The 21,830-nt window shown below is 34.8% G+C and overlaps 1 protein-coding gene across 6 annotated transcripts in view; it reads left to right on the forward strand.

The window, feature by feature from the left end:
• The window catches only part of ATF2 (activating transcription factor 2), a 52,204-nt gene that overhangs the window by 12,741 nt on the left and 17,633 nt on the right, over positions 1-21,830 (forward strand). For 3 of the 6 annotated variants that reach the window (XM_035567372.2, XM_035567387.2, XM_035567380.2), the window contains exons 5-11: positions 246-342; positions 3,331-3,449; positions 5,577-5,705; positions 11,778-11,956; positions 12,279-12,393; positions 12,559-12,645; positions 20,924-21,073. In XM_035567372.2, the coding sequence (XP_035423265.1) occupies positions 246-342; positions 3,331-3,449; positions 5,577-5,705; positions 11,778-11,956; positions 12,279-12,393; positions 12,559-12,645; positions 20,924-21,073 (876 nt within the window). The remainder of the gene's footprint in view (positions 1-245; positions 343-3,330; positions 3,450-5,576; positions 5,706-11,777; positions 11,957-12,278; positions 12,394-12,558; positions 12,646-20,923; positions 21,074-21,830) is intronic. The other 3 variants (XM_035567393.2, XM_035567409.2, XM_035567401.2) reach the window with 1 other exon arrangement.

Below are 21,830 nucleotides of genomic sequence, written 5' to 3' on the forward strand. Positions count from 1 at the left end.
AATGCAGGTACTTATACTACCATTTCACTGATTCTGATACTGTTTGGTTACTGTGAACATTATTTGAGTTTTATAATATTTTTTGCCAGGTAATGTTGACCAAGTAACAAGCTATAACTTCCTAAGAGTTGTCTGTTAACAGAGTAAAAACTGTTTTACATGTTGTAAAAATGCCTTTCTGTAGAGTTGTGTTTACTGTGTTCACATTCAAAATTACAACTATTTCTTAAAACTTTCTGCCACAGCGTTTTACCAATGAGGATCATTTGGCTGTCCATAAACATAAACATGAGATGACACTGAAATTTGGTCCGGCTCGTAATGATAGTGTCATTGTGGCTGGTTAGTATATACTTTTATAACTAGTTTATTCACTTTTCTGGTGGAATGTGCATACATTTTATGTATTTTCTGTATTTAATGCATAGACTTGCATTAAGAAGACACTATGCAGTGTTTTCTTCAATGTAGTTGTCTGCATCATGTTTAGTAAATGTTTTCTCACATAATTTTGTTAAAATCTGAAGCCAGTTATTCTACTGAAGTAACTTTATTTAGATCTGATACATGATTAAATATTTTTCAATAATCAGTTCTTTAAGAATTAATTAAATTGTGTAGTAAGCGTTCAGTAAGAACACCCTCTAATAAAGGCTACGCCTAACAGGGTCTGTAACTAGGTTATGCCGTATTTAAGGTTTACTTTCTCATTGAGTTTACATGTCTCTTAAATTTTAAAATACCTGGAGTTTTTACATACTGTGATGACATTCATAGGATCATAGAATCATAGAATATCCCGAATTGGAAGGGACCCACAAGGATCATCGAGTCCAACTCCTGCCACCACACAGATCTACCCAAAAATTCAGACCATATGACTAAGAGCACGGTCCAAACACTTCTTAAACTCCGACAGGCTTGGTGCCGTGACTACGTCCCTGGGGAGCCTGTTCCAGTGCGCAGCAACCTTCTCAGTGAAGAACCTCTTCCTGATATCCAGCCTGAACCTCCCCTGTCGCAGCCTGACACCATTCCCTCGGGTCCTATCACTGGTCACTAAAGAGAACAGATTGGCTCCTGCCCCTCCACTCATCAGTTAGGACATTAGGAGAATGAACCAGTAATTATGATGTTTGAATGAAATAGTAGGAGAAAAATAACAATTTTGGTTTTAATTATTTGAAGTATTTTTCAGTTTAAATTTCAACTACTTTTATTGTATTTCCATCTCTGAATTCATAGCGTATTCTTGGTTGTTTGTAAGTACCTTTTTTTTTTTGTCAAGGATCAGAAGTAATTGCTAATGGATCATTGCAATCTATACTTTATAGCTCTTAAATGAAGATAGCACGTGCTAGTCATGCTATAGTCGGAGTGGCTTGTTTGTTTGTTTGTTTTCAGTGGTGGAAGAGCCTAAATGAACTTGCAGAGGTTTTCAGACATCTTCAGAACATTTTTCTTTTACATGGTTAACTTGCTAGGGTGAGCAGACAAAAATGAAGTTACTCTTAAGCCAGCAGTTACATGTTTTAAAGTTCTAAATGTGATCCTCAACAATTAAACCATAAGGAAGGGACCTTGTCAGTAATTGTGAGAGAATGAAACCATGGCATAATTCCAACTTTTTGCAACCACATTCTAGTGTATAATCTGTAGTCATAAATACTACATTATGTTAGTGAAGATGCGTATAGTACCACTTAGGATATTTCAAATGCAGTTACTTTGCAGCAAATACGGTTATCTTTGACCAGATAATAATAGTGAAATAAGGGGAATTGACATAGTACCAAAAATTTCATAGAAAGACCTTTTTGAAAATGTCTTGGCAGTAGTCAGCAAAATACCAGAATTCTTTTGATTCCAGCTCAGTGGTATGGCCATCATAGGAGCCAGTACAGGCTTGTGTGCAATATCACACTTCTTTTTAGTGTGTTCCACACACTTGAGAGTAATCACTGCTGTTTTCACAATATGAGAAGAAAAAAGCAAACTGTGAGCTTTAAATACACTTTTGTTTTTATTAAAGCCGTCATGTAAGCGTTATCTTTGTAACTAGAGCTTGCTAGCTCACCGAAGTGCTCTGCTATGGTAGACTAGGCACTTGAGAATAGCTCCCTCTGGTCGCTGGACATGGATGGAAGAAAAGCTTTGTTAACCATCCAGCACTGTAAGGGGCTTAGTGGTTTGCAGACTTGAATTGCTTGTCTCCAGCAGGTGGAGTATGGCTTGTGGTCGGTTTTCCTGCAAGACAGAAAAGTGTGTTTTCAAGACATAACAGAATTCTTAACCACGTCATTTCTCTTTCCCCCATATCTGTATTCTTCAAAATGCGACAGTTTTCTCTGTATCTAATTGAGAGTCTAGTTGTCTATCAACATGACAAATGAATGTCAGCTTACAAAAATTAAGAATATTAATGTAAATGCCATATATTACTGTGTTTTATAATGCATGTGATCTTTCACTTCTCTCTGTTGGCTGCTTTTTATTAATATCTAGATGGTTCTTGCTGGCTAAGAGACCAGATAATTCTGTCTGAAATGAGCAAATTTTGTGAAAGGCTGATGGGGGGGGGGGAAAAGAATTGCCATTCTATCACAACTGTAGGATTTGGGGTTTATGACTTTCATTACAGGTTTATGACTTTAATTCCAGGCAGGTGCACTGAAGTACTTCGATAGAGAATTTCTGTTGGCATTCTTTTCGTTGTGTAGTTCATCTTTTGAGAATGTTACTGTAACGTACATCATGAGAAAATCAAAACAAGTCTGTTAAGTATTAACTTTAAGGTTTTGTTCTTTTAACCAGTCTTCAAAATATGTAGCTGATTAACATTTTACAGGAAAATGGAATGTAGGAGCACCCCAGACATTCAAAAATACTTAGTTTTCTACACTTAGTTTTCTGAAGAAAGTGAAGTAATTTTGAAGTCAATTGCTGAAGATCTTCAAGTGTTAATACTCACACTGATCCACTATAAAGTCATTTAGAGTAGGTAACTAACTCTGTTGATACCATCTTTGTGTAGGCTAAATACAGGTTTCTTAAATTTATAGGTTACCTTGCTATGATTATATTATTTTTAAATGAAGTTAAAGGAAATCCTTTGTAACATAAAATTCACTTTATTCAGATTTTTTTTGACTGTTCCTTAGTTAGCTTGGGTTAGTTTTAATGAGAGTTACTGATGTGTAATTATATGAATATGTATCTTGATAGTACACTGGTGCTCTCTGCTTTTACTCTGAAAAATATTTAAAATACATATGTTCACCATAGTATTTTAAAAATGAAATTGTGGGTTTTTTGTAAACTTCATTTCAGATCAGACACCAACACCAACTCGATTCTTGAAGAACTGTGAAGAAGTTGGCTTATTCAATGAATTAGCAAGTCCTTTTGAAAATGAGTTTAAAAAGGCTTCTGAAGATGACATTAAGAAAGTATGTTCAAATACTTTTTCTTTTCAGGGCTTCTGCTGCTTTTATATCACAAGTTCCATTTAAGAAAGAGAGCAAACTTGACTTTATATATATCCTTTTAAACTATACCAGTAATCATTGTCCAGCTGCTTAGATGTTCTATGGAGAGAATACAAATTTAAGGTTACCCTTCTGAAGATTGGCTTACCTGAACGTTAGTAGATCGAATAGACAGTGGGGCATAATGACTTTGTCTTACTTCTTTAAGTATCTAGTCTATATCTGTTTAAGTTAATTATTAGCTTGGTTGAAATTTCATTAGTCCCTAAATAAGCAAAAAATATCTGAAAAGTAATGAGTTTTTGGAGAAAGAAAAATATTTGCAAAGAAAAAAGTGAGAAGAATAGTATGTGAACACTGACTGTTTTGAATGTGCTTAGATTTAAAATAGCAATGTTTTTCTCAGAATCAGTAATAACAATAATGAGATTAAACACTGACAAAGTTCAGCAAAAACACTAAACTTAGAGGTGTCACTAATTTGGTTATGATTATATTCACTTTGTCAGTTAAGTAAACATTTTTACCTAGAAATTACTTATAACAATCTAAACATCTACATTTTTTTTTTTTACTTCAGATTAAAATGTAAGCAAAATTTGTACTGTATCTGTTCAACAATTTCATGTTTTTGTGAGGAACTTCCCATATGTTTAAATGTGTTTTATTCTGTTTATTTTAGCACTTCCTAATTGTAGCTGGTTTAGGGCCCAAACATTTTAACAGTTCTGCAAATGAAAATTTTTATTCGATATCCCCTATAATTAATTCTACCTTTGGTTGATTACCTGGTGGATTCCCATAGACAGTGATATAAAACAAAACAAACCCCATTTTTTTAATATTCATACGTACACATTTTGTAGAATCTGTCTCTGTTTTTTCTGTTTCGGTAAAGATTTTAGTATGCACTTACAAATAAGATGTATTGTTATCCATTCCTGACCAAAAAAAAACAAAACATCTCACCTGTGCTTTGTTCCTACAGCTATGCCAAATAATGATTTTTTTTTTTTTTACTGTGGCATTATAGCTTTTCTTAAAACTATACATATGGTAATACCAGTTCAAGTACCAATACTGTATTTTCTGTGTACTTCACCACTGTCTTAGAGGAGGTTGTAGGTATCACAAAGTATTTAAAACATTTCAACAACTTTTTGAATTGATACTCATTATCCAAGCTGACAAGAAGAAACACAGTCACACCATATATCTCTGGTTGATTAACATAAATAAGCAAACATTGCTAGGGGGTGGAAAAGTTGCCATAATAACACGCTTCCTAGGGGTTGTTTTTTTTGAGGGGGAAGAAGGGGGTGACTTCAGCTTTTTCTGTAGTGTTTCATATTCAGCTGTAGTGTGAAAAGAGGTTCCACCTTTAACAATCTTCCCTCTTTAACAGCGTATTCAGTAGGAAAACTAGGGATTAAGTAGAAAAAGCATCTGGAAGAATATAAATGGAAGATGAGCTTTGGGGGAACTTTCTTCCAAAGGTATTTGGACAGTAAATTAGGCAGCAGTACAGGCCTTCAAATCTATAGTGTTGCTTAAGTATTTTTATAACTCAATTTCTCTGTGGCGTTTCAGATGTCCTGGTGGATTTTAGCAGTGTAGCAATACAAAACTTGCTTTTTTAGTAATTATTTGCTGCTCTAAGCTTGAAATGACTAGTCCACGGTAGCTTTTCTATTTTGAAAGTGAAGTTAAATTTTTGTGCTTTGTAGCATGTGATACAATTTGTATAAGGATAACATCTTAAGTGTATCTTTTAAGCATAGCATAGTTCTTCCTCAGTTATAATTTTCCTCTGAAACTTGGAAAATATAAACTCTAAAAGGGATTTTAATTCTCAAAAAGAAGTGCTTTATCTAGCAATGGGTATTGAAAGGCAAAGTCTTACTGAAGACTGGTATTCATGCAGGTGCTGGAAAAAATAGACTTGACTGGTAATGCACCTGTATCAAGATCTTCCAAATGCACCTCTTTGTTATTATAAGACTGATTTTCTCCTTAGTTACTTATGTTTTCTTACATATTTGAATTTCTTAGTGATTGACTAATTTTGTTTTATACTATTGATCTTAGATGCCTCTAGATCTGTCTCCTCTTGCAACACCAATTATAAGAAATAAAATTGAAGAACCTTCTGTTGTAGAAACAACTCATCAAGATAGTCCTTTACCTCATCCAGAGTCTACTACCAGTGATGAAAAGGTCAGAGAATGCTTTTTTTTTCTTCTTTGAGTTCATTATCTGAATCTGATGGTCTGTAGGTTTCTTGTACGTGTTTATACCCACACTACTTTACTGGTTGTAAGTAAAAGACTTCCTGTTAACCAGATTTGTTGGACACATACTTAACTTTGTTCAATTCTTTAGTTAGCTTTGGCCAGCAGAATTATTTCTGTACGCCACACTGGTCGTCCAGTAAACCTAGAAAGAAAATAAAAATTAATATTCACACTATGTTAAAAAAGGCTAACAGGGCTCTTTGTTCTGTTTTATGCATCATCAGGTAGTATTCATGAAAAAACAAAGTGTAGTTTCTCTATTTTTTTCAACAATTTCAACAGTTTGAGACTCTTCATGTGTACTCTTGTGTTTATTCTATGTTTTCTCATAAATTGTTTTGTACAACATAAGGGGATGTTCTACAAAAAATGCACGTGGATGAATGGGCTGTCTTTCACAATTAAGCATGAAATAATTTTGTTTCAAGATTGATAACCTACAAAACTGATAGGCTTCAGCAGTATGTCCAAAAGTGGTGATCATGAGCAGTTTCTTGTATAATGTTTACTTAAGTATCACAGAGGGCTGGATTCCTGGGGTATTGTCTGTCACTAGAGAACATTGTGATAAAACTAGTTTTAGAATTACTGCTCTGGTAGTACTAGAAATAAATGTTTTAATAAGTTCAATATGTGACTTGCAGTGTTTTCGTCAAATGGAGTTCTCTTAGAAAATACAAAACCAAGCAAAAACAGTGAAACAATTATTTCTGTTTCTACTTCAGTAAAAAATATTAGGAGCAGAGAGTAGTAAGCAATATGGTTGCTCTAGTCCGTTTTTCTGTGTGCATCATTAATGGGCAATCTGCATTTGAGGAACTCAGATACCTTATTCCCAAAATTAGCAGGACTTTTCAGGATCACAGGATAATTCATGTTTGAGGGGACCACAGGATGTTTCTCTTCCAACTTCCTGCTCAAAGCAGAGTTTAGCTCTGAGATCAGACCAAGAAACTCAAGGATTTGTGCATTCACTGTCTTTGGAGGTTTCAAAGTTAGACTATACAATGTCTCTGCAATGTGTTCTAATGCCAGGCTGTCCTTGTGGAGGAAATGTTTTTCTTGGTACCCAGTGTGAACCTCTTCTGTTTGAACTTGCTTCTCTTGTCCTCTCAACAGGCACCAGTTGGGAAGAGCCTTAAGTGTGTGACAAAAATTGAGGGAGTTTCAGTTTAGATTTGTCTTCAGAAAGCTGTACTGAGTTTTGTAAGTTAGTGAAGATGAGGAATCATAGCTAATCAAGGCAATCACATAGTCAAAAATAGTAAAAATGGTTTAAAAATACATGTAAAGAGCTACTTTGGTCAAGCAAATCACAGTCCAAATCTTAAATCTATATTTCAGAGTTTGGAGAGGTTAGTTTGTTTTTCTCTGCAAATACGTATTCTAAGCACTCAGATTTTGGCAAGAGAAAATATTTTTCAGTAGTGGTTCAGGATCTCATTAGCATCATTACAAGTTTAAATTGTATCTAAATGCTTGGCAGTGCTTATAAACTTATTCATGGTGTAATTTCAGTGTTGTCACTGTAACAGTGCTGAATTGAAAAGCTGCTGCTGCTTAATGCTGTTCTGATGTCTGATTGTAGAGACAAGCTGAGGGTGATGCTGATGAGGGTGCTGCTTGGAGTATGCTGCTGCTGAATGTGGCCTGCAGAAGTTGAGAAATGTGAGCAGAGTGTTGCTGTTTTCTCAGTTAGATTTTTATATTCTCCTTCTATAGGTGTATTGAAGGAGGGAAGGTTTGATTTATATTTTTTTTCAGGGCATAGCTGGTTTTAAAATATATGTGCCACTGTAACTTTTATTGGCTGAATATCTTTTAGTAGCCTTAAATGATTACAGCCTGTTCATGTATGTGTAAGAAGGTTCTCATTTTCTTTGTAGTTGTCAAAGGAATTTCTTAGAGACTTTAAAATTATGCTTAATTCTTTTCTTAGTTTTCTGCTAGAGTTCTCTTAGTTCCATTGGGCTTCATGATGTTCTGCTTGGAATAGACCAAGATATCATTAGAATTTTATAAAGCCTTGTAGCTGTAAAATAATAAGCAATCGAATCCTAATTTTTTTGTTGAGAGTTTTCAAGCTCATCCTAGTTTCTTATTAACAATATTTTAAAAGAGAACCCTCAGAGTTTCACAAGTTGTTGTTTAGTTGTTGCCAGATAGCCAATTCCCTAAGTTAATTATTTTAAAACCAATTGTTTTCTTACGATAGTAGTCAATTGCAGTAACAGTCCTGTCTACCTTCACTTCTGTGTAAAGAATTCCATGTGTTCATTGATTGCATTTGGAAGTTATTACATGATATTTGCTTTTAGATGCAAAATACTTGCAAATATACATCTCTGAAAACAAATCTAAAAATGCAACTATCATCTTCTGTAAAATATTTTCTGAACTTCAGTGGTTATTAGTTTCAAGAATAAAAGGATTGGAGAGGTCCTTTCAGTAAGTCTTTAATATCTTTGAATGGGCTTAAACTTCTTTCTTGTAAAGGTAAGATCAGTTAGGGTCATGATTCTGCCAATTTATCTCTTTTTTTTTTGTCCTTGTTCCTTAGCAGAATATAATTACAAACTACCTTATTTTAGACAAAATGTACACTTTCATAAGAACAGTTTTTTGACCAATCTTTATTGGACTGGTGTACCTGTTGGTTTTTACATGTTAATAAAATGATACTTTACAGTGGAGTACTTTAGATCCAGTACTACTTAAATCTGCAGCTTATGTTAATGCCACATTGTCGAAATAATTAGCACATGCATACATTTTCCAGAGTGTAGCATACAGCAAGTTAGTATAAGAAGAGGAAGCTGAAAATGAGTTGTTTTCAACAGAGTAAACACTCGTCAGTAAATGTGTTATTCCTTTGATGTTTGGAGATCGTTTCTATTCTAAACAAAATGCAAATGCTGCATTTAATAAAAACAGAAAAAAGTGTATTCATGTGAGGATTCTGTTTTCAAAATACTACAAAATGAAGTTATGTTACTATGCTAATCTTCTGACAGTCACAGAAATATGCTTACCATGGAGTACTTCATGTACAAGTTGCAAACTACTTTTCTCCAAATGGGGGGTCAAGCCAGGGAGAGACTCAGTTCAAAGGCAGGATTTGTTAGAACACTCACTAATGAAGCTCTTGTTATTCATAGCCGATAAGTATTCGCACAGCGCTGTAACTTACTCACACATAGTTACCTGGTTGAAGCAGAAGTTGAGAGGCCAATCCCAGCTGTTTGCTCAGAAGTGGGAGGTTGTGCTGACATGCCAGTTAGTTCTAGGTAGGTTTTTGGAAAGCCCTTAAGGGAGTCTGTTCTTTCAGCAAGTCTGTAGGTAATCTTGTAGTCTTGGCTTGCACATAGCAGCCACTGTGTTCTTGGATGCTATTGGAATGATACAGCATGTTGATTGCGTGTGTGTGCACGCTGGTGACTATGTACAGATCCAGCTGGTGTTCAGAGTTTATGCATTGTTGCAAATTCAACAGGGCCCTTTTTCACTGGAACTTACCAGTTCTTGGGAGACTTTCACATGCTGCCTCTCAGCACATGCTTCTCTCTTTGGCCTTTTCTATTCTAGTAGCTATTGTCCTTTCTGCTCACACCGGCGCTTACAAAAGCTGCTCACACAAACCCATAAAGAAGGGGCTGTATTGGCATTACTGTTGTTGAGAATGTATGAATGTCTGGTTAGTTTACATTTTCGTCTTAAAGCTATTACACACGTGGCTTTGTGGCTGCTGTTAGCTAACTGGGTTTTCCGCCTTTTTATATAAAGTGGCGTTACTGTGTCATGGATATTCAATTTGTGGTATTCACATATCTACATCTATTTTTATACATATGTATGTGGTTGCCACATGTATGTAAATATTTCACGTGAAAGGAAGAACAAAAAAAAAAGCTCTTATAACTATGTTGGCCCTGGTAGGGGCAAACATGGGTGTTCCTGTGTCAGATCCCTACAACGGGAATGGACTTTCTGGTGGCTATGCTAACCTACTCGGTTGCAGTAACAATAACAGGTAATAGTGGCAAACAGCAGAAAGGAAAGGGTGAAGCTGGAACTAATGAAGAATGGCACAATACTCATTTCTCAGTTAGCTATTGCTAAAGTAGATTCAGGGCAAATATTCTCCCCGTATGCCTTTCTCTAATTTCTCAGTCATGAAGTTCAGTCTCCTTTATGTTTTTCTTGTGACTCTTCTCACAGAGTAAGACCTGTATAGCTGTTACACCAGATTTCTTATTTGCAAAGGAGTGTTTAATCCTGTCCTAAGAATATGCCTTAGTCACCTCTCTAATTTTTTTGTTTCTGCAATTCCGTGCTGTATTTCTTCTGTTGACTGTATGCTCATCCATAATCCTAGGTACTGTGTTCAAATGTTATAACGTATAATTTTGCTAGATTGATACTGAAGAAATAATTCTTGGCTTTCTCAGTGTAGTTCTCTGTTACTCTCCAAAAGCTCTATTCACTGTAAATAGAATCTTTTAGATCCTTGGGGAAAAACCTGAACAAACTAATAAACCTTAATGATAAATCTAGCCTCTGAACTTCTGAGGGGAACAAGTTTTATCAGCTGAAGTCCTGTATTTTTTAAAGCCCAGAATTTGCCAGCCTGTTTACAGTTCTGTGGAGTGCTCAGAGGAGCTTGTTCATTTTCCAGTGGATATCTGCAAGATAGCTAAGATCCTACAACGTAAAGTTTTGTTGATGAATATTCAAAAATACTCAAAACTTGAGTTTAATTCAGTACAAATGGTAGTCGAGGTAGACTTGTGTTACAAGTATGATATGTTCCATTTGAAATCACAGAATCGTCTAGGTTGGAAGAGACCTCCAAGATCACCGAGTCCAACCTCTGACCTAACACTAACAAGTCCTCCACTAAACCATATCACTAAGCTCTACATCTAAACGTCTTTTAAAGACCTCCAGGGATGGTGACTCAACCACTTCCCTGAGCAGCCCATTCCAATGCCTAACAACCCTTTCAGTACAGAAGTTTTTCCTAATATCCAACCTAAACCTCCTGCCAGGATATTAGGATGATTAGGAAAATTAGGAAAATGCTGATTGGAAATAATTAGGAAAATGATTAGGAATGATTGGAAAATGATTGGAAAATGCTGTTTAACAATAGAGCAACTAAAAATGCTAGTCTCAAGATCGTAGCTCTGTACCTTTGATTGCAGTAGTTAGCGTCAAAGGACTAAATAACTTGGAAAAATCCTGTCTGAAGGTAAATCTGAAGTCTGTCAATATGAAGGGTTTCCTGAGAAGGAAAGCACTGTTTTTAGTAAGGCATTAATAGGCTTTCAGAAACAGCAAATACAGGTACTAGATTCTAATTCATATTGTACTTTACCTGATTGCTAAGCTAAGAATTATAGTCTGTTATGTCTACTGTTTAGTTACAACTAAGGAAATTCAGTTTCTGTTCTCACATCATTTTTGCTGTATCAGGATAACCAGATATTTTGCAAAGCTATCACTCTTGGCATTAGTTACTTAATAGCACTCTAGTTAAGTATATACAAGTTAAAGGCTTAAAGAAGAGAGATTTTTTTTTCCTTTTTACTGAAAAATAAACCTATTTTAAATGTGCAACAGTGGACTGAAACTGAATTGTACATAAAGACACCATAAAATGTTTTCTTTGTTCAGTTTGGGTAGCCATGATGGTGCAAATAGTGCCACGGGTTTCTTGGCATTAAAAAATCTTAATATTTTATCAAAATTGAATTGTTAGTAATAACAGTAGCCTTATTATAAATTAAGTCAGGGTTGGTCATAAAACTAAAATAACACAAACACTTTCATTTTGGTGGCTTAAATGATTCTTCCAAAGGGTTTTTTGATTTTTTTTTTAATTGTATAACTGATTTTGCATGATGTTATGCATTTGTTCTATGGTTTTCCTTTCACAGTCTGAATTAACAATAATTGTATTTTACAAACTCATTGATCTTTGTTTTTTCCTCAGGAAGTGTCACTACAGCAGACTGCACAGCCTACATCAACAATAGTTCGTCCAGCATCGCTACAGGTTCCTAATGTACTGCTTACAAGTTCTGACTCAAGTGTTATTATTCAGCAGGCAATACCATCACCAACATCTAGTACTGTTATTACCCAGGCTCCATCCTCTAACAGACCAATAGTGTAAGTTACATAAATCTCAGTCAAGTTTCTTACAGCTTCTGAAACTATTTTGTCTTGTTTACTGTCTGTTACTGTTTCTAGAGTTAATGTACAACTTTGAGGTGCTTTAGTGTAATGTGGTGCTTCACGACATACAAAATATACAACTTTCACTACATGTGAAATATAATTCCATGTTCTCCACATCACTAAGTTCATATTTTTAATTGCTAAATAAATATTACATCAGAACTGTTTTAAAATAGATATATATTTATATAATATAAAAGCTTGTTTTCTTCTCAGGATAAGTTTTCTTTTATATACATCATTCCTTTTTCAGTCCAGTTCCAGGTCCTTTTCCTCTGCTGTTACATCTTCCTAATGGACAAACCATGCCTGTTGCTATTCCTGCATCTATCACAAATTCTAATGTGCATGTCCCTGCTGCAGTTCCAGTAAGTAAGCATGATGCTATATTAATTTGAAAGTTTAGCAGGTTTGCATAAGTGCAGCATAGAACTTTAAACAGCTGTTTTGGCTTCAGAGGGTAGTGCTGTCATATGCTCTGTATTATGATAACATACTCAGGTTTTCTTCATTTTTATACTTTATCTGGTCAGCTTGTTAGACCTGTCACCATGGTGCCTAGTATCCCAGGAATCCCAGGGCCTTCCTCCCCACAGCCAGTGCAGTCTGAGGCTAAATTGGTAAGTGAAAAACTCCATTATTCCTCAAGAAGACTAACTTGAGAAATTAATTAAATTCTTTTGCTTTTTAAGAATGGCTTTAGTTTTCTTTTGTTAGCCTAAAGTCTGCAAGTACAAATTTAATAAAAACAGAAAAATAGCTGCATTTATTTTATAGTCATTTCAGATTCCAGCATATGTTAGTTCTGTTGCTAACAGTCATTTTGGTCTTATTTTTTTTATTATTCTTTTAAGTGAACTAGATTTTCAACTGAACTCCTTCTTGCTTTTTGTATAAAAGGGTAGGAAACAGTTAAAGTAAAGACAAGATTAGTAGCTTTTCAGTGGTGAACGTCACCTTCAAAGAAGCAGAATATAGTTGCTCCTAAATGATGTGATGTTAAAAAAAAAAAAAAAAAAGGAAAAAGTTGTGTGTTTTTTTTCTCTGTATTTTTATCTCAAATATAGATCATTTGGCAAGTTTTTTTTTCTGTAATTAGCATTACTGGCATACTTAAGAAATTGTATTGTGTGGAAGTTGTTTCTGTGGGGTACTGGGTAATTTGGGAAAATCATGACTAAAACAGGCAGAGGTTTCGTAAAAAAAGTTAGTGATCACATAAGGTAGCAGTTTGAATTAACTTGAAAAAAAATCTGCTACATTAAGTAGTTGCTTTGCTGTTTATTGCTGTCTTTTTTGTTTGTTCCAACTTTTCTGAAGCAATAGGAAACTATTATTAAACAATAATTACATATTGACAAAATGCTTGCATCTATTCTCTGGAGTAATGGGGTTCCAGTATAGTGGTAACACTAGTCCACATTCACCACTTAGTAAAAGTATTATGAAGAGCTAGTCATCAGTGCACTGACTCTTCCTAGTTCTGTCAGGTTATCCTTCATTTTCCACCTCGGTTGAATGTGGTAATGTTTTTATGTTTTGCTTTGTGAAGTCAAGGAGAAAGTAACGTTTTCTAAGTTGGGAAGGAAATTGGGTTCAATCGCATATTACTGAGTGGTCTGTTCTTACGGAGTTTTAAAGAGGAGAAGTAGACACTAGTATGTGGTGAATACTTTGATCTCACGTTGGAAGAATCAATCACTCAAATGCAAAGAAAAACAAAGATCATTAGACTTAAAATTTAACAGTCTCATTAGTCTTCTCGTTAGAATTTAGCTAATATATGCACTTCAGTGATTGCCTATCTTTTTTTAAACGAGACTGTAAAAAGTGTATTTGCAATATTTCTTATTTCCCTCTTCTCCTAATAGAAAGCATGAACAGAATTCAAGAATATCAGAATTATGTATATTTCTTATGCTCATTTACTTTTATATAGTGCATATTCACAAAAATAAAAAACTTAATTTCTTATCACTACTAAAATAAAAGCAGTTTAATGAGAAACTTAATGATTATGCAGAAAAGCTTCCAAAAGAAAGACTAACTCACTATGCCATGTAATACATTGTTGGTATATATGTCATGGTTTATTAACTGTAAAGTTCCATTTAATCTTAAAAATTAAACTTCTGGTAATGCCAAATCCTTTTTATCTCCTGAAAAATATTTTTGCTTGCTACATACTAAATTCTGCAAAGGTGTGGTAATCAGTTTTATTTTCATTTGTGCTCTTGGCTATGCCAAAAGAAGACATCTTTTTTTTGCAGCTACTTGTTTACTTTTTATTTCATTAGTAGTTCACTTCTGAAGGTGAAATACAAGCTATTTTATTGAATTAAATTTAATAACCAAACAAATGATGTATTTGTTGATGGAATAGATGTTTCATCTATTTACAGGAGACTGCAATTTTGGACTTATTGGTACGTTTTAAACAAACACAAGGCAGGAACACTTCTTACATCCTTTGGTGTACCATATCCTCTCTTCTGCTTCATTTTGGGATGAAGTTTGTCAGCCTAGTATTCTTACTGTCTTTTGAGCAGAAAACTGAATGGAGGGAGCTGTGATGTTCCCTTCTCAGTGATCAAGGCCCAGGAGTCAGGACTTTATAGATCTTTGGAATTCACTTGGATGTTGCATTTTTATTTATTAGTTATTAGTTGGAGATTTTCTGCTGTTCTTTATAGATATATATTTTTAGTCTCTCAAATTTTTTTCATATTGCATTATCAAATATTGAAATAGAGTATGTAACAAATATATATATAAAAAACCCAATGTGCTCAGATAGTTTCTTAACATCCTCAGATATTAAGGTAAGCTTTATAATATAGGGGATACAACATTTGTAAAGCTTATGTGTTGTGGTTTTTTATTTGTTTGTTTTTTTTTAACTCCAGAGGGTTTTGTGATACACGCTTTTGGTCATCATTGTTTAAAACCTTCTTTTCTTTAAAGACCGTTCTTTCCTAATACAGTATTCTGCATTTCCTGCTGTCACATGTATGACAATACTATTTCAAGGTATTCTTAAGACAGATCTACCTGCTTCAGAGATTGAGTAAAATTCTTGAACTGTTTAAAACAACTTTTTTTTTTTTTCACTTGAAGATGCAATAACCCCATATTGCTGAATTGTTACCAGATATAGAGCTGTCATAAGTAGGAGTCACAAGTCTGTATGTTTTGGATGAAATACCTGGTACAAACCAAGAAGGGAACAGATACTTCCCTTCGTTTGTACCTTGTGCCTTTCTTTATAGAAGCCATCTCTGCAGTTGATTTCTAACATATTTTAGAGTTTTATCATCAGAAAAGTAACCTGTACTTTGATTTCATTCCTCATCTCAATTATGTTTCTCTCTTACCTGTTTACAAAAGGCTACTGTTATATAGACGTAAGTTTTTTTCTTTAAAGTGAAGGCAAGAACTTTGACCTTTACAAAAATAAAATTAGAGGTTGTAGTGCTATTATTTCTTAATAGTTATGGTGATTCATTATTTAAATGTGGGTTTGGGCAACATAATCTCTACATTTTTATTAATGTAAAAAAATCACAATTTTCTTCCATTTTGATGAATTACTTGTGATTTGCATATACCAAATTGTATATATAACACCCTGCGGTTTTATATTTAAAACTATGAGTGAACTTCAGTAAGAACAAATTGATATTATGATTTCTGAAAGCTAAAGTGTAAAATAACTGGCAGACTAGTTTGGCAATGGGCATAGGACACCTTCCTAGAGAACGTTTTCAGGCACTGTTAACTACAGTTTTGAAAGTGTTTGGATCCTTTTCCTCCTGTTGCTTGCAGAATTCAAGTGAGATATGACTAGAGATTTCATTCAGGCACAACTGTCTTTTACTGGTATTCTTTTGTTTATATCTTTTTATCTTTTACTGACAATGATGCAGAATAGGAGTGAAAATGAGTTCCAAACTTCTTCAGAACACTTAAAATAAATTATCTGTTTCTATCACTATTCTGTATTTCTTGTGTTGAAGATACTAAGTTCTACATACTTTATTAAAATCAAACACATAGATCAGTTTTGTGGTATTTTAGAGAGTCTTAAAAGTAAATGCAATAGTTCTGTTTAACAAAAAAATGTTTTCAGATAAGGAGGGGGTGGTCAGAAATTGGACCAGATTATTTTTAAAGGTCCCTTCCAACCCAAACCATTCTATGATAAGGATGCATAATTCTAAGTATTAGAGTTGCTTCTAACCTGTTTGTGAGAAGACCTGCTTTCCATGTATGAGCCGTGAACTATTCCTAGTTGTAACACATCCCTGTTTTTTGAATGTATGGATTGTGGATGCAAGCTTAATGTTCAGACCCTTCTGCATGGATTGCAGAAGTTTCTTAAGAAATTAAAAAATGTTTTAACTTACACTGAATGTTCCCCCTGCCTTCTCCTCTTCCCCATATAAAACCTTTTGTCACAAACTGAGAAATACCTTGCACACAGGGGGCAACCCGGAGGCTTTCTGCAGGAGGTTTCTACTGAGAACTGACAGAGGGCAGCTTGGCAAATGTTCAGAAACCTACATTAACTTGCTTGAGCCTGGCATGGGACCTTGTGTTCAGCAGAATTCTTCTGACCTGTCTCTCTGCATGCCGAGCTAATCAGCAAACACCTAATGAGCCTACTCTAAAGAAACAGACCCTCTCACAACCTACTTCATTTTCATATGTTCTCTGGGGGTGGAGAGACAAGACTTCATAAGGACTGATGATGCTGCAAAGACCACAATAATGATAATTAACTTGCTGAATTTAGAAGATTATGCTGTTAATTAGTTGCAAAATAAAGATAAGTAATAGAGCAGCAGATGGTAGGATAACACCCAGGAGAAGGAGGGTTATTACTCTGATGAGCTTTTGTGGCAGATACGAAATATGGATCTGAGTTTTTCATAAATTGTTTCTGGAGAATATTGTCTTGTTTCTGTGAGCTCTTGATGGAATGATCTAGTCCTACCAAATTTTGACAGATGCGGTGAGGATTTGTTTTCAAGGATATACATGAACAATAAAATTTTGCTAATAAAGACTTTAAAAGCTATTAAGTTATCTGAAAATACCACTTTCAGTTTGCCTCTAATAGGCAAATAATGTCAAGCCTTGGTTGTCATAATTTCTCTGCATATTAATCCTTACATCCATTTATTCTAATATTTGTTTCAATATACTTGATTTTTAAAACTGAGATTCCCGTAGTGTTTGGTGTGATTATCTCACTACTCACAGGAAGCACAACATCCATGTAGCATTTTACTACAGCATTGCCTTCTGAGATAGGAATCTTTTAAAATACATTCATTGAATATCTCCTTGTGTGAATCTGTAAAAATATTTGATTTTCACGGTATTTCCATATTTGTGGTTAGTTCTAATCGTAACTATTGAAACTTTACGTTTGAAACTGTGATATAAAACTAAAGCCAATTATTTTGCATTAGTTTCCAGAGAACCTACACTTAGATTTAACAAACTAATTTTCAAAAGGAGTTTATTTACTTCGAAATGTACAAAACTGTAGTTTTTAAATGTCATCATTACAGTGTGGAAAGTCCTATTTCAGCTGTTTGCACATCCATTATGCCTGATACGTGTTTTATAATGTTAATAGTATTGTGGTATTGCCTTCACTTCTGCCACTTTCAAATTAAACGTACAATAGATAAATTTAATAGCATTAAATTCCTCTTTTTTTAACTTTGCAAATATTTCTGTGATGCAGAAATGAAGAGGTAGAAAGAATGGACCTAGACAATAAGTTACGTGCCATATGTGGGGAAAACAAAAAAGCAAAACCAAAAACCACCCAAGTGCTAATTTTATTTCATCTCCCAAATTTTCTGAATTTGCACACTCTTTCACTGAGGAAATGGATATGCAGAATGAAACTTTATAAAATAGCTGGCTTTAAGTAAATACTATAAAGTAGTTCTAACAGTTCATGGACTTTGTTTTGTTGTGGAGGATGCTTATATCAAGGCTTGCTCACAGAGCCACAAGCAGAGTTGAACAGGCACACTGGCTGTACTGATACTGTGTAAACGTTTGTGCTCCAGTGCCATGAAGTTAGAGGTTAGCCTGTTGTTACTGAATTTACGTATCCAGCCGGTTAAATTGGATGAAATCTACTCTTTTTACTTCTCATGGCAGTGGAAGAGGAGAATGCCTATATATAATAAGTTGCTATGTCACGGCTGAGTAATTTTTGGTAGATGTAGCTTTTCAGAACCTGCTGATGTGGTCGCTTGAAATAGAGATCATGCCCTTAAAAGCCTCAGTAGAAGTTGAAATACAGACAACGTAACTAATTGGTTATAACTACCTAGTCTTGATTTTGACTGTATGCTTTTTGTGTCCTGCTAAAGAGCAAGTTATGATGCAAGAAATACTGCTGAAGTAATTCAGATAGTAAATGAAAATATATTGTGAAAAAAACAGGTGCTAACTTATGGAAAGGATATTCGACAAAATATTAAATACATTCTATTTCCCTTTAAAAAAAAAAATGATTTGCAAGTGATGTGTCTCTGTGGTAGTCCTGGTAGTAATTATGGAAATTATGCCATTTAATGACCAGAATTAGTTTGAATTTTAAAAGGCGAGGAATCATCAAATCAACCTTTCCATTTTTGTACTTAGATCATAGAGCTTGGGTTTAGTAATTTTGCTTAAAAAGAAAGCACTTGGGCCTTTCTGCTCTTGTTTAACTGAAGACAGGGACTGAGTTCTTTAGTTAGTTGTTTTTCTGAGGTGAGTTAGGAAGGTACAAGGAAGGTATAAGTTGAATGCTGTGAGTTTGCTTTACTGCAGTAAAGAAAAAGTTCAGAGGTATCTGTGGCATTAGGAATTCCAGTGTACTGTTTGCATGTTAAGAATTTCAGGTTTGTTTTTTTTTTTTAAATGCATTTCTATTATCCATCTTTTTAAAATTTTTAACTGTCTTTTAAAATGGTGTTATCTTGCCCTAAAGTCTGCAACTATTCTAAATTCCTTTAGTTAGAGTTGAGCACTGGGGGAATTGCTGTAAATTTCTGTGTTTTCTAAATGTTCATTTCCTCTTCTTAGAAACTTACGAAGGCAATACAAAGTGAAATGTGGAACAAAACTTAATTAACACCGAATTTTTATGTACATGTTTGTATTCAGAATTATTTCAGTGCTGCTGCCAGGTCAATTATTACAAACCTTTCAGTGTTTAGAAACTGCCATCATTATGAGTTACACACATAGTGTACACCTGTTCTCTTTTCCTTTGTATGTTAAGTCCCAACCAGCATTATTTAAGAAAATTTTGGCAAGTCCGTAGACAAACTAATGTCTTATCCCAGTACTTTAACCACCAAAAAAACAAACAAAAAAAACTCCCACAACCTTACTGTCTCTATACTTCTATATTGTGGCTTTGTTGTTTGAAAATCTAAGTTGTTTGAAATCTAAAATTCTCACAATGCGTGGGGAAAAAAAAGTTTACTTGGGTTTGTGGACACTTGATAATTTTACAAAATCAAGCTTTTGAATTATATTTTGCTAGTATATAACATCCTGTATTCTTAAAGGGGAAAGAAAGCCCTGAAAAAGTTCCACTTATTGATTTCACTTCAAGGGTTATCAGCCAGAGCCAACCATCTCTTTGATGGAAATGTGTATGAAGATATATACGGATGTGTATGGACACACAGTGTCCGTACAGCGCTATAGGGATCCCTTACATTGCTGCTTTTGACAAGAGCACTTGGAACTTGAACAGCTCCTAGCTGGGGTAATGTGTGCTGTCCCGTTCAATATAGAGCAATCACTATGGAAGAGACTTAGTACAGTGACGTATAGAAGTCACTGTCTGAAGCTTCCCTACCAGCAAACCAGCAGAGGAATGTTAGGATTTTAATGGTTCTCTGTGTAGTCTTCAAATGGGACGTCTGCTGGTGGGTGATTAGATGCTACATTCAAATATAGAGAGAGTCAATTTGCCATATCGCAGACACAGGTTTTTTGCAGTTCTGGCAGAGGTGGATTTGCAATCTGTTGTTTTAATTGTAAAACAGGAGCCAGGGAAACCTGTCAAGGTAGGAGAGAGCTGTCACTATATTCCAGTGGCTTAATTGCTGAGAGCTGTTGGAATGCTGTAGTTGATAGGGTGTATCTACATAAATGGATGCAAAGTCCTCTGCTTATTTTGAGCTGGCCAAATGCAGCCTAGCTCTAGCATTATCAAGACACTCTATGAATAGTTAGTACTTTGTCAATATTTTGTGCATACTCTAAAACATGATGATACAAGAGTTCATCAAAAAAACAGTTAAATGTTGCTGTTAATTAAAACTACACACAAATGTATTTGGCGTAAAGGATGTGGCAGAAAATGGTTATTTTTATTAAATTCTCAAAAATTAAAGTAAGGAATTGAAATTTGTTAGCTTCAAACCAAAGTATCATGGCTTACTGAGTACTATGCTGGTATTCCTGGTACCCTCGGGGGTTCATATAATTTTTATGTATGTCATTGCAAGAGTAATACCAGTTTCAACAATTATTTGTTCATGGCTTTCAAGTCACCTCTTTGTGGGCAAGATTCATCACAAAGGCAGTTTTCTGTTTACTTCTCCATGCAGCATACAGTCCTCTTCTTTCTGAGATGCTTTTATGATGCTTGCAAGTTGTCACCTGCTAGTAGGTGTATGTCGAGATCACTGTTGAAAGCCTGTAAAAAGGCATACAGCTATTTTAGAGATGGAGCTCCTGTTGGCAAAGTGAAAATAACTAATAACATACATCATAACTCCTCAAGTGATGCTATAATTGTTACAGTATTTCCATGATGTGGGGGAAAAAATGCGTTCTTTTTTTTTTTTTTTTTTCTTTCAGAGATTGAAAGCAGCCTTGACCCAGCAGCACCCTCAGGTAACAAATGGAGACACTGCCAAGGGACATCCAAGTGGGCTGGTTAGGACTCAGTCAGAGGAACCACGACCACAATCACTACAACAGCCTGCAACTTCAACAACTGAAACACCGGTATGACAACACAGTGGAAGTGTACTTCCTGCCTCCTTCATTATTATGAAAAAATAGATCTTTTCTGTCTTTACTGTTGATTTGTAAAGTAAAGTTTAATAAGTGCTACAGACTACTAGCTCAAAGGACCTAGAAGTTTGAGGGAGCAATGGACTGCCCTGCTAAAATGCTGGCGGAATCTCAGTGTGTAGTTATGCAGCAGACTGTTTTTTCTTGGTGTATTTTATCTGCTTATGACTATACATAATTTTGAGAGGTTGCTAAGTCTATACTGTTTGTGTTTTGCTGGCGTATTACCTCAATATTTCTGTAGCAATAGAATGTTTGTTGTGATGTCCTTAAATATTTCTAGAACGTGTCATTCAAGATGATAATTTCAAAATAGTTATTATCTGTTTGTTTAGATTTGGAACTAACTCATGATTTCTGGAGTGCATTAACAGGAAATCTTGTGGTAACTGAAAACTGTACAGCTGGTTGATATATAATTGAAGAAAACTTACTTTATTTTGCATTTATATTGCATCTGTCTAATATTTTATATCATAAACGTTCATCTTAGTGTTTTTTTAACTGCCTCAGGGATCATGGTTGTGTTACTTTGCTTGAGGGATCTTTTCTGCTCTGCTACAAGAATAGTTTCAGTACGTCCTTCCAGGTGCTGAAAGCAGGGTTGTAAGGCTAGGGTTGGTAGTCTTCTCCTTTTGGGGTGATAGATGAGAACAGGAGAATAAAGGACAAGAGGCCTGACTCAGAG

The sequence above is a fragment of the Cygnus atratus genome, chromosome 6, assembly GCF_013377495.2.
Source record: "Cygnus atratus isolate AKBS03 ecotype Queensland, Australia chromosome 6, CAtr_DNAZoo_HiC_assembly, whole genome shotgun sequence".
Classification (NCBI taxonomy): Eukaryota; Metazoa; Chordata; class Aves; order Anseriformes; family Anatidae; genus Cygnus; species Cygnus atratus.